At 51.4% G+C, this 13732-nt stretch overlaps 1 protein-coding gene across 2 annotated transcripts in view; it reads left to right on the plus strand.

Moving 5' to 3' along the window:
• ANTXR1 (ANTXR cell adhesion molecule 1) overlaps nucleotides 1-13732 on the plus strand; it is a 203424-nt gene that overhangs the window by 134959 nt on the left and 54733 nt on the right. For both annotated transcript variants that reach the window (XM_084765254.1, XM_084765253.1), the window contains exons 15-17: nucleotides 1069-1164; nucleotides 1635-1802; nucleotides 11648-11728. In XM_084765254.1, coding sequence (XP_084621380.1) covers nucleotides 1069-1164; nucleotides 1635-1802; nucleotides 11648-11728 — 345 coding nt within the window. The remainder of the gene's footprint in view (nucleotides 1-1068; nucleotides 1165-1634; nucleotides 1803-11647; nucleotides 11729-13732) is intronic.

Consider the following 13732-nt stretch of genomic DNA (forward strand, 5'->3'; position numbering starts at 1 on the left):
ATGTCTAAGTGTTTCCTGTTGTGATTCTACACTGGGGCAAGGCATGTACCTGTCCCTGGATGGCCTGCCCTCCTTTCCCAGGGCCACACACACACACACACACACACACACACACACACACACACACACACACACACGAGTGGAGAAGTAGAGAGAGGCGTGCCTGAGGGTGCCGGGAAGCCAAGGAAAGGGCAGAGATGGGTTTTTGTGTGTTAGATACATAAGCATTCAGAGTGTTTCCAAATTTGAAAAGAAAGGAAAAAGAAGAGATGAATCAAATTCTTATATTAAGGGTCAGGGCCATCCCCTGGACAGGTTTCAACAAAATCAGAGCTTTACCTCCCCTGCTCTGGATCTGAGAGTCCCTTATGCATCGCAGAACACCTGGAGTGATGGTGCCCGAAGTTTGCACTCCTATAGTTAACAAAGGAAGACACTCAGAAAAACCAGCCCCTCCTCCTGCTGACGTCCTCCTGTGACACAATACCCAAGGCTGGATGGTTTATAAAGGGAAAAAAAAACAATTTATTACAGTTCTGGAAATGTCATTCTGGGAAGTCCAAGGGCAAAGCGTCTGCCTCTAATGGAGCCTTCTAGTGGCAGAAGTCGAAGGGGCAAGAAAGTCTAGCGAAAGAGAGCAACCGAGCCACGGCTCCACCCCCGCTGCTCACTTCCGACAAGGCCAGTCTTCAATGACTCACTTAGTGAGGACACGGCCTGCAGACCTAGTCACCTCTTGTCAAGCACCATCTCCTAACACGGTCACATTAAGGATTTCACTGCTCCCAGGGCGCGGAGTTCAGTGGCACATTCAAACGGCACCTTGCTGTGAAGGAATGGACCTGCTCCCCAGGGCTGTCCACAGACTGTTTAACACCCACCTCGTAGATCAGCGCAACATACTTAGAGAGGCGCTGTGAGCTCCAAAGTCAATGAAGCGCGGGGCCTTAACTGCGTGGCCTGAGGCTGTATGGTTTGAGGGCCCCAGCCTGCTCCTGTCCACCCCTCCACAGCGGGCACACACAGCTTCAGGGGTCTTCATCTTTATGCACCACAATCTTTCTACAGGAAGAAGACGATGATGGTCTGCCGAAGAAGAAATGGCCCACGGTGGACGCCTCTTACTATGGTGGGCGCGGCGTGGGAGGCATTAAAAGGATGGAGGTAAGAGCTCAGCCATGGCAAACTGCCTGTGTGTGCCAGGCACCCGGTGACGGAAAACCAGAGCGAATGCTGGTAGTTCACGCTTGAGGTTTGGGGAGATGTGGCTTATGAGATACAGAGGTGGGGATGCGCAGCCTTTAACTGCATGCCAGAATCTTGCCCGTCTCGAGTCGGCAGAGACCACTCATCTGCCAGATTCCCCAGAAGTTTCTTTTTTCACTGTACTAAAACCCCACTTCTGTACCCACCCAGACAGTTCTCCCTCTAATCCTCCCCGCCCGTGGCTCCCTGCTTCTGTCGCCCCTCCCGCCCTCCACCTTCTCTTTTCCACACACCCTACTTCTCTGGTGGCTCACGATCCTGAAGGAACAGAGGACCTGGTGGCATATGCGCATCACACCTGTCGCTCCTGTCCTCAAGGGACACCCGCAATCCTGTAACTTGGTTCTATGGAATTTCACTTCCATTAGGTCCGCTGGGGAGAGAAGGGCTCCACAGAAGAAGGCGCTAAGCTGGAAAAGGCGAAGAATGCGAGAGTCAAGATGCCAGAGCAAGAGTACGAGTTCCCCGAACCCCGAAATCTCAACAACAACATGCGCCGGCCTTCTTCTCCCCGGAAGTGGTACTCGCCCATCAAGGTGTGTCTCTGCTCTGCCTCCTCCCAGTATTCCCTCTTCCCAGCTGTGAGCTAGTCCTCTTCTTCATCAGCTTACAGCCCTGCTCAGCTGCAGGCTTTTATCCACTCTGGCTTCTCAGGAGGTTAAACCATGGGATGTGACTGATGCTCCTAAAGGTTTCTTGACATCATGGGTGCACACGGCTTTGAACTCATGTGAGGGGTTGGCACGCTTCTCTACGTGTGTCCTTGCCCCCTCTGCACCAGGACAGCCATCAGAACCCTACAAACTTGTGCCTGAGGACCCTAGGCATAATCCACCCCAACTCCTGCCATCTTGCCTCCAAGGTTTGCAAACCAAGGTCCCACCTGGACCCACTCCAGAGCCTCTAGCAAACGTGTGAGAACCGATGAGTTCCTTTTCCTGTCTACACACATCCATCCCTTGCCCCTCTTCCGGGAGCTGCAGGGACAATTTTTTTTTTCCTTCTCTGAGTATTTCTTAGCTTTAGAACCGCCCTTATGCTAATCAAAAGAAATGCCAGCGTCAGGGAGATGGTTGAGTCTGTAAAGTGATTGCTGCTGCGTAGCCAACGATCTCTGGAGCTCACTGGACAGGGAGTCTAGGCAGTGTGCTCTGGGTTCAGAGAGAGACAGAGACAGAGAGAGAGAGAGAGAGAGAGAGAGAGAGAGAGAGACAGAGACAGAGACAGAGACAGAGACAGAGACAGAGACAGAGACAGAGACAGAGACAGAGACAGAGACAGAGACAGAGACTGCATCTCAAAAAGGAAACCAGGGAGCACCTAAGAAAGACACCAAGTCAACCTCTGACCTCCGCACGTGCACGTACTCCTAGGTAGAACCAACCTGGTGTGGCAGCTTCTGTTTCTCAGCTGAATGAGCTCAGGCTCCAAGGAATTTTGGTGCAGTTTCCATTTGGGCTTGCCATGCTTAAAGCCCTGAGATTCTTTTTTTAGGATAAGCCTCCCTGAGGCAAAGGGCTGAACTCTGAGCTGTGGGTGAAGCAGAGCTGGTGGGAGGAACAGCTGTTGCGGCTAGTTCTTCTCCAGGGAGGAACGTGCAGTGGCGTGCAGACATGTGCAGACATGCGCAGACAGGAAGGAGCCGAGGGGATCTCCGGGGATGAGGAGAAGAAAGAGGGGGTTTCTGTCCTGCCACTTTCAGGAATCTACCTTGTGACTAACACCACATGCTTGGTTGTAGCTGAGTTTTCATTTCTGGAATCTTCACGGTTGGAAGGGCATGATGGCCCTTTCTTAGCAGGTTGGTGGCTTCACAGTGAGTTTTGCTAGATGAATCAGGATGTGCACAGAGACATTTAGAAATCTAAAGATGTTGCCAACACCCTCCTGGAATCTGCCTCTGTTCAGTGAGTCCTGTCCAGTCCCTACTGTTCCGGGCACAGATACTGAATGGTGGGGTTTCTCAGCCCTGTTGAGCCAGGTAACAGTGGGGAGAGGAAGCCAGAATAAGCATCCCAGGCTTGGGGCCCCAGACTCACAAAAGACCCCCAAGATGCCTTCAAGCCTTGCCCATTTTCTCTGCCAGTGCAAAACTCTATTCCACCTGCCATGCCTTAAGACCCCACACCCAAACTTCCTGTCCAAAACCCTCTGCTGCCCCAAGGACTTCCGGCTGTTACTGCTCCCCTGCCCCTTCCCCTTTGAGAAAGAGTCTTGCTAAGTGACACGGGATGTCCTGGAACCCATGATCCTCTGCCTTGACCTCCACGGTGCTAGGATTACAGGCATGTGCAGCCGTGCTAGGCAAGCATCCTGGCTCCCGAGTTTCCTTGGTCACTGTAATAAGCTACACATTTTCGCAGTGTGGTCCCCAAACCCGCAGCATTGGTTTCAGGGAGGAACTTTTTAGAAACGCACTTTGAGGGGTCTCATCCAAGACTAGCTGTATCAGGACTTCCAGCATAGGGCCCAGCATCTGGGTTCTCAGAAGCCCAGTGGATCACAGACATCATTGCCGGAGGACAGGACTGGACCTCAAAGGATAGGAGCGGGGCACCTGGTTTGCTGGAGTGAGCAAAGAGCTTGGCTGAGATGTATCAGGAGCCTCAGTTAAAAAACAACAATAACCCAGGTTATGTTTCACTTTGGGACCATTTTACCACCCAGTGCATTGATGTTAAGTGACTTGGAATCCATGCCTTGGAGGTATCTCACAGGACAGATGAAGGAAGCCTGTGAGGGTGGTACCTCTTGCCTGGACATGAATCTGGTTGAGGTCATGAGCAAGCTTGCAGGCTCCTCGTGCCTGGTGCAACAGCCAATGGCAGCACTCGCACATGCCCAAGCTAGGTAGAAGATGGGTGGATCACAATTAAGAAGATTATATCGGGTTTATGAGATTTCTCTCTGGATTTCACCCCTTGCGGCGACCAATTATCCTTTGAAGCCCCAGTGGACAGCATGGAGCCTGGCACAGAGCAGGGGCTTCGCCAGCTCCCACTGAAAAACTGAAAGCATGAGGCATGGCCAAGAAACCATGTCCAAGCCCCAAACCCATTAGACCACACAGCTCCATTGGCATGCCCTGCCCAGGAAGAGGTCATTTGATGACACGGTGGTTTGTGAAAGAGGGCAGAAGTGAAGAAAGGACCCGAGAGATCCAGAGGAAGAGCAGATTGTCCATCAGCCGTCCAGTCCTCATATGTTTAATAGGCACACTTGATGCTGAGCCTTTTCTAGTTAGGATGCCTGCGGGCAGCCTCATAAAGGACTAAGCCTGTGTGGTAGCCTCTCTTGGTGTTTGTCATAGTCCTGGGCTGGCACAGGAGGCACATTGCAGATGGTAGGGCTCACAGAAGGTAAGCTAGGCTCAGGGGCCCCACAGTGAGACCTCCAGGGACTAGCCACAAGGGGAAATTATTATAACCCCTAGACCTGTAGGGGACCAGTGAGATGGGGGGTGGGGGTGAGGGCGCAGTGAAGCCATAGGGAACTGTGGTTAAGGCTCAGAGATCAGCATCCTTAATCCACCTCACCACCTGTTTCCTCATGGCCCGTGAGCAAAAGATGACTTTGACGTTGTTTTATTTTGTAAGAGGTAATTTTGATCACAACTCTTTTCCTTCCCTCTACCCAACTTTTCTCTCTCTCTCTCTCTCTCCCTCTCTCTCCCTCTCTCTCTCTCAAATATAAAAACAAGCCAATCAGAAAAAAAAAGCACACAGAAAACCATGCATCATATTTTGTGTTGGCCAACTACTCCTGGACCTTAGGCCTGCCTTGGAGTGTGGTGGACCAGAGACCAGAGACATCTATTGGAGAATTTTCCTGATTTTCCCTTTCCGAGCATGTATGGATTACAGATAGCTTCTTGGTGAGGGATAGGACCTCACCTTCCTCTTGCTAGGCTTTGTCTGGCTTGAACCTGTGTGGCTCCTGTGTGTGCTGTCTTAGGCTCTGTGATGTCATGTATATCAGCCCTGTTGTGCCTGGTACACACACATGAGCCCACAGAGGCTTTTCTAACTGGTTATGTAAGTTCTGCCACGCCCTCCTCAGTTTTGCCTCTTACTGAAGTCTCCAGTCTTTGCTCTTTGCCCCCTTCTAGGTGTGTGTAGAGCCCACCCTATGGGAATACAGTCACCACAGGGAGACAGGGAAGCGGGAAGGGGACAGAAGAAATAAACACCACCACTCAACCCTCATCTCGCTCTCTCATGTCCTTCTAGTTCCCCCACGAGCCGAGGGAAGCTAGCTGGGGTAGAGGCATCATGGGAAAAAATGCAGACAGTAGGTGAGGGTAGGGGGCCCTGGAAAATGGACAGTCCACGCTGTGCCCACCTTCCATTCCCACTGGGAACAGGGAGAACCCTGGGCCTAGCACAAAACGTTCAGCAGATCCTGGGACCATGTTTAGCTCTCCAGCAAAAGTGGCTGGAATCACCTACAGCATGAAATAGGTTGCAGTGGACCCGCCTTCTTCCTTCACTCCTGAGAACTAAGAAGCAGGTGGGCCTGGTTGATAAGCAGGAGGTGAGGGCAAAGGGTTACCATGGGCTCCCCCTCCTGTGCACCCCCATCGTACCCCGTGCTATATTAAGACACTCGCCACACCAACCACATCCTCGTTCCAGGATCATGGTTGGGGAATTTCCCCCTGGTATTTAGCTACATTTTCCTTTGCTTGGTTTTTGCTTCCTCGATTGACAGCACCCCCCCCCCCCACCGTGCTTCTCCTTAGACAGAACCGGTCACTGCAGGCGAGTTACACCATGCGCAGCTATGCGGCCACCAGCTGGAGTAAAACTAGAACTGACTGCAGACATCAGAGAAACTGCCCATCTCTTTTTTTTTCCAGCAGCTTCTCCACATGTCAGGAAGTGAGAGACTTGACAATTAAAAGGCCAAGCCAGAGTCTGCCTGCCTTCAGAGATGGACGGGTTGCTCCCTGCAAATGGCAGACTGTGAGCAGCAGGGTTGTGGATTAAACTACCGTGTGTTCCAAGGCATAGAAATTGAGATTTCCACTCAGAACAGTGCTATAAACTGAGCTATCTTCAGGTTTCCACCTCAGAGCTGAAGCCACTAGCTAAGACAGACAGGCTCCAAAGAACAACAACATGAAAGAGGAAACCCAGCGACACCCAAGGGTGCTTTGAATGTGACCTGCTGGGTCTCACCGTTATACAGGCGAAGCCGCATAGAACCCCACCTCTCTCCGTGCATTTAAGCTGCCATCTAAGGCAGAGAGAGGGGTGGTGTGGGAGCCTGGTGCTGGTAAATTTCCCATTTTATAGTCAATTTGTGTCAACTCCATAAGGAAGGATCTATTTTTAAATGTCAGCTAGCACACCCTGGCTGGGGCTCTGGGGTTTGTGGTGGAATCTTTCGTCACGGCTTCACAGAAGCTGCTGGCTTTTTGCCTGGGGAATGAAGAGCAGAGTCTAAAGTACATGTTGTGTCCAGGCTGTGCCTGATGGACACCCGGATGTGACAGAGACAGTGGCCAGCACCCAGGCCTTAGGGAAGGGGTCCTCGTGAACATATGTCAGGAATGTAGCTGACTGTAAAAGTTTCTTTGTTGGTGGTGGTGGGTTTTTTTTTTAGTTGACTTTTTAAATGTATTATTATGTGTGAGAAGTGCAGGAAGAGGGAGGGTCCGTGCCTCAGCTTGGGTGTGAAGGTCAGGACAACTTCTCGGTTCTCTCTCTTTCTACCTTTATGTGGCTTCTAAGGATCAAACTCAAGTCAGCAGCTTGCAAGGCGAGCACCATTACCTGCTGAGCCATTTCACTGGCCCCTAGGGCTAACTTTTGTTCTTAGCCAGCTGTGCCCACCCTCTTCCCTAACCCTTCCTTCAGCTCTTGCCTCGGAAGCCAGCTGACACTGGCGCAGAAAGAGGTGAAGGCTCTGAAGTCATCCTCCTCCTTTCTCGCCACAGATGGAGAGCTGCAGGCTGTCCTGTGAGAGTCAGAACTCAGACAACGCAGTTAGATGGCCTCACCGCACATAGGAAAGCTAGAGACAGCAGCTCACAGGGGTGAAGTCCATGACACATGTCAGGCTGGCTTCCAAGCACAACCTCAAGAAGTAGAAAACACACACACACACACACACTACACACATACACGTGCACACACACACCACACACACACCACACACACACAACACCACACACATGCTTCCCCATACCACACACCACACACACACATACACATACACACCATACACACATCCCACACACATACATGCACACACCACACACATACATGCACACACACACACACCACACACACACACACACACACACACACGCTTCCCCACAACACACACATACACATACACACCACACACATACATGTACACACCACACATACATGCACACACACCACACACATGCTTCCCCACACCACACACACACATGTACACATACACAACACACACACGACACACACATACATGCACATACCACACACATACATGCACAGACACACACCACACCACAGCACATATCCCATATACATCCCCACACCACACACATATACACATACACACACCACACACACACCATACCACACACATATCTACACACCCCTCACACACCACACACCACACACCACACCATTTACAAACAGAAAACCAGGCACCAAGAGATAAATTTGTTTCAGTGCACCCTGATGGCAAGACAGTGTGAGATTTAGTTAATTAACCACTATGCATCCATTTGGACAAGTAGGAAAAATCTTACATCAAATCACACAGAGAAAGAGGACAGGAGCCTGAGGTAAAGGACCAGGCAGGGAATGTGTCATGGACTAAATGGCAGGCGATAAGAGCCCTGGCTACACCGGAGGCTGTGGAAATAGTGGAATGGCAAGAGGTGACAGGTGAGCTGGCACGTAAGACCATTCCCAAGACATGGCTGATGTTGGACATGAAGCAATTTGGAGAGAGAGCGCCCCTCTGCTGCGTAGTTTACACCCCCATGAACTAAGACAGGCTGTGAAGAGGGCTACATGTGGGTAAGAGAGAGCTCATCTGATTTGCCATGCTTGCTTCTGGCTCCTGTTACACATCCTCATCATCATTAAAATTGGAAGGTCACGCCATGCCCTGATCTGGACCTCAAGAGAGGCCCAAGATGAGGACAGAATGCATGAAGCACATTATTATATGGGAGAGTGAGCCAGGCCAGACACCAGCACCCATGGGGCCAGGGGGAGCACCGTGCCCAAGCCAAGCACAGGCAGAGGGGAAGCGAAGAGGGAGGAGGAAGCAGGCTAAGCCTCACACAGGCAAGGCCCGAGGAAGGACTCCTGGAAGGAAAGCCCAGTGGGTCTCCAGAATACGAAGGTGTTTGGCCATCAAGATGTCCTGAGCGGCTGAGTAGGGGCTGCTCTAAGGGAGTGACAGGGGCCACAGCACAGTTGGGCTGTGATAACAAAAACACAAATGGAAGACATATATGTGCTTATGAATATCCAAGTATTGAACACACTCGGCCTTACACTCTTCCAGCTTTGTACCATGTCCCCTATTGTCATTTTAATGGTGTTACTTTGATTACAGATAGTGTGTTGTGAATACTTTTCCTGAGATGAGGAGATAACTCCAATGTCTAATGTATAAGTTAATGTATAGAGGAGGCAGTATTATTAGCTCCTCCCCCCTTTAAGAAGAGCAAGCCTAGCACTCAGGAGGCAGAGGCAGGTGGATGGCTGTGAGTTCGAGGCCAGCCTGGACTACAAAGGGAGTCCAGGACAGCCAAGGCTAACACAGAGAAACCCTGTCTCAACCCCTCCCCCACAAAAGGAGAAGAGCAATGCTTAGGGAGTTGGAACAGCTCCGTGCTGCAGGCTGGGAAAAAGAAGGCGCCGCTACAGCCTCTCCAGGTCGTCTTGAGTGCTCTGTGTGACTCCACCAAGGAGCATAACGCACTTTCTCCTGGGACCGCATAGCTAAGCAGCTCTTTGCTGTGCGTGCAGCTTTCTGTTTCCGCTGAGCTAATTCATTCCTTTCTTCGATAGCCAAATTTTCTTCTTTGAGCCTCATGTTGTTGTTCCTCACTTGTCCACGGGTTGAGCGACTAGCAAATCAGGCAATATGGACGGGCTGATTTATGAACCGAACAGTAAGAGCTCCTCCCTCCCAGAAGCAAAAAGAACGCATTCACCCACCTAATGTCACAAGCACCCACCTAAAGACACAAGGACCTGTCCCCAAGCTCCTTCAAGGAAGCATTTGGCATTGCCTTGTGCAGAAAACTGTGCTGAGCACGGCACCAGCTCTGTCCAGCAGCGATGCTAGACCCACTTCAGAATCTTTTCAAAGACTTTTGTAGATTCTTTGTAATATGAGGCGAGCAATGCAACACTTGGCAAGATCACACTTAGCCCATGGGAGCTTATGCAACAGCTGGCCGGTGTTCAAGAGGTTAGTTTTTCAGGTGTGTGTCCAGCCCACCAGAGGGTGACTCAGAGCCTGGAGTCCTCAGGCATGATCAGAGAGCTACAGCCAGACAACCTTTGCCTTCCCATCACTGTCCTCCAGGACACGACACACACTCATGCAGCCGAATGTCCCCAGCACCCCTGTACGGAGCACACTTCACCTGGAAGCCCAAGATGTGCACGCACACAACCAAACCGTAACGTTCTCATCAAGTGTTCTTCCCCCTATCATGTGCTGTTATAGTCCTCAAAGTTTCTAGTCCTAACACACAAAAGCCATCCCATGAGACCCTCAAGGGTTGCAACCCCACCGCCAGTGTTGTGAGGTAAAGGGCTTCAGGCAGATCTTCATGAGTACGGTCCGCAGCTGGGGTGATGGTGTGCGACCTTTGGAGTCAGGCCTACGTGGGCTCCAAGTGCTGCGCCAGGTGACAGGGTCTCTTGTTTGGGAAGGTGATTTGGTCACTCTGACTCTCCATTTTCTCCATACTGCTCTGGAGACTGCTGAGAGAATTAAGTGAGAGGATATGGTGTGAAAAGACTAGCATCTTGGGTCATTCAGGACCTAGCACTTAGCACCCATGGGTCATTCAGCACCCAGCACCTAGCACCCATGGTCATTCAGGACCCAGCACCTAGAACCTGTGGTCATTCAGCACCCAGCACCTAGCACCCATGGTCATTCAGGACCCAGCACCTAGCACCTGTGGTCATTCAGCACCCAGCAACATGCACTGAGGGATAGGCACACAGCACAGAACACCATTGCTCTGGTAAAATTGATGTTCCAATGGACAGAGACACACAGCAAGCTGACGGGCACAGAATGTGGCATTGGGTGACAAGGCTTTCTTTCCTATCGCTGTTAACATAAATTATAGTAACCAAGAAGCCAGACGGCACAGATTTCTTATCTTACAGTTCTGAAGGTAGGGAGGCCGCAGCAGGTCTCACTGGGCTAAAATCCTAAGATTCTGTCTCCTTGTCCAGATCCTGGAGGCTGCCTCCACTTCATAGGCCTGAGCTCCTCCCTCCCTACGGCCAGCATCCCTGCTTTGGGGCTCTCAGTGAGTCAGGAGACACATCTCTTATCCTGGCTTTCCTGTCCCCAATCATGAAAGACCTGTGTGGTCTCCTAGGGGCCACCTTGGTGGTCCAGGCTGGTGCCTCATCTCCATAACGAAGTTGTATCAACAAAGCCTTTTGTCCTATAAAGCAACATAGTCACAGGTTCTGAGGAGTCCTTTTAGAGGTGCAGGTATCCTAAACTGAGCACTCTCTAGCTGCTGAGTGCTTGGCCCCGGACTTCTGTATAGGGGCCTTTTATTGCCCCCCACCCCTACCCTCAAAGAGAGCAAGGAATTGTCCTACAGTTGTCAACCTCATCATCTTTAATTTTGGTACCACGTGGTTGGTGAAAATTGAGAGGATTCCTGTGTGGTGTGAAGGATTAGCTGTAGGAATTTAAGAGCGAAATCCAAGAGACTGGGGGACCAGGTTTATAGCTACACTGGCCATTCCCTCCCTCCCTGCGCGTGCGTGTGCACACACTCGTGTGTGTGTGTGTGTGTGTGTGTGTGTGTGTGTGTGTGTGTGTATGTGTGTAGGCAGAGTCTCTCGCTGAACCCAGAACACCAATCAGCCTATCCAGCTAACCAGTGTGCCTTCCTGGGCGCTGGGCTGGCTTACCTGCGGGAGGCATCTGCACTAAGCTCCTCAGGCTCACCTGGAAAGCACTGTATCCTCTGAGTCATCTTTTCCAGCCTGTTCTCAGCTCTTAGAGAGTGGAGAGTCCCTAACTCACTTTGCCCATGTCACCAGAGCCGTGCCCCTCCCATGATGGGAGAGACCTGGAAAGTTCTTCTTATGTACACTGGCTGTCCACCAGGCTGCTTTTTTTTACATGTAATCTTTTATATGTTTTCTTTCAGGGCAAACTCGATGCCTTGTGGGTTCTGCTAAGGAAAGGATATGACCGAGTGTCCGTGATGAGGCCACAGCCGGGAGACACGGTAGGATGCACCAATGGTCTCACACACACACACACACACACACACACACACACACACACACACACTTCTTTCTCGGTCCTTGTGTTAGTAGCGCCAGAATAATTGCTCATATACAGCCCCAGCTATTATTTCCTGTGGTGACAAATTCAAAGACTAATTTTTAAAATCCTGGTTGTTGTCGGATCCGCACTTCAATTTGCTTGTCTGGAAAGGGCTTTACTGAAACCATACCAGGCTTAGCTTCCTAGACCTTGCAATTTTAAAGTCTGGAGTGCTGTGAGCGGCAGGTGCAGCTGGGCTCCTGCTGCAGGCAGCCTCCAGAGGGGCGTCTATGGTCCTCATCCACGCAGGCCACGGGAGAGACCCAGAGGGAGCACCACAGGAGAGTCATGAAGGCCGCAGAGAGCTGCACAGGTGATGTCCAGCTGTCCAGGACTCTATGGGGCTTCTAAGCTGACCAAGATCCACCAGGGGCCAACCTGAAGTATCTCCTGTTAAGGGGAGTTACACAGGTTGTGCCCCTGGAAACCAGGAAGCTAGTGCCTTCGCTTTGTAAATGGGGACAAGAGAAGATGAGTAGTGTCCCTTCTTAGGAGAGGAGGTTTCTGATCCACAGATGAGAAAGCCAGGCTCAGAACAAACTCCTCCCTCAGCTTCCGGCAGCCTGCGTCTTCCTTGGGAACTTGGCCCATTTGCCCCAACACAAAATAAAGGTTTCTCCTTTAGGACTCCTTTTGGGTCCTGCAGACTTGAACTTGAAGTCACTTAACACGTGAGTTTCATCTTTGTAAATTTGGTAACAGTAACCATGTCGCAGTACAGCTGACAGGTGAAGATAATACCTTGTCTTAGTTGCTTTCCCCATTGCTGTGATAAAATAGCCCAACACAAGCAGCCTAGTGCCGGGGCTGGCTCAGCAGTTACAGCCCTGGCTGCTCTTGCAGGGAATCTGCACGGCTGCTCACAGCACCTGTAACGCGGACGCCCTCTTCCTGCCTCTGTGGGCCCCAGGCCTGCACACATGTGGTGCCCATACATACATGGGGGCCAGACACCCACACATATTGAAGTAACTTAATGGATAGCAACTCAGGAGGGAAAGGATGATGCTAACTTATAGTTTGAGGTTAAAGTCCATTGTAGTAGGGGAGTCAGGGCAGCAGGGGCCTGAGGCAGTTGGTCCCAGGGCACCCACAGTTCAGAAGTGGGAGTGACTGATGAACGCTAGCGCTCAGCTACCCTCTCCTTTTATGCAGGACCCAAGGAACTGTGCTGACCACGGTTACTGTGTCTTTTCCACCTCATCCTACTTAACATAGCTGCTCACAAGTGTCTGAGGCTAAGAAGCGCCCCACAGAGCTACCTGAGGCAAAGAAACCTCTCAGAGGTGTGCCTGAGGCTAAGAAACCCCCCATAGGTGTGCCCGAGAGTTCTAGGTCAGAGAGGACTGCTGTGGCCTGGCCGTCTGCCTCCCTGTTTTGTTCTGCATAAGCTCAGGACACTCGCTGCAGACCTGCGGTGGTGACTGTACAAGATTTACGGGGCTGACCACATTTTCCATCACCTCGAAGTCACTCCAACCAGCCATGTGCCTGTGAACAAGAGTCACAGGTTCTGAGTTTTCCTCTAAAGGAAAACAAAAACAAACGTCACCTAATTGCAGCCGCAGCCACACTCTGAGCTGCTTCTTCAGGGTGGTGAACTCATGAAGCCCTGGCAGCTCCCCGATCCCCACCTCTACTTCCAGCCCCACCCCACCCCCACGCCCACCCCAGGCCCTGCCTGGTCCTCCTTCCTCCTCCAGTCACCTCACCTTGAGGGACACACAGCTGTAGGCCCAGCCCACAGTGTAAGGACTATGGAAACTTGAGCCCCTCGCCTCAGAGCTGACCAAGGCCCTCAGGAGAAGCATGGCTGTTCCCCTCCTGACACCCTCTTTCAACCTTGGGGAGGCTCACAGGCAGGGTTCTTTTAATCTCACCAGGGAACCCCTAGTGACAGAAC

Source organism: Acomys minous (assembly GCF_964271855.1).
Source record: "Acomys minous genome assembly, chromosome: 17".
Classification (NCBI taxonomy): Eukaryota; Metazoa; Chordata; class Mammalia; order Rodentia; family Muridae; genus Acomys; species Acomys minous.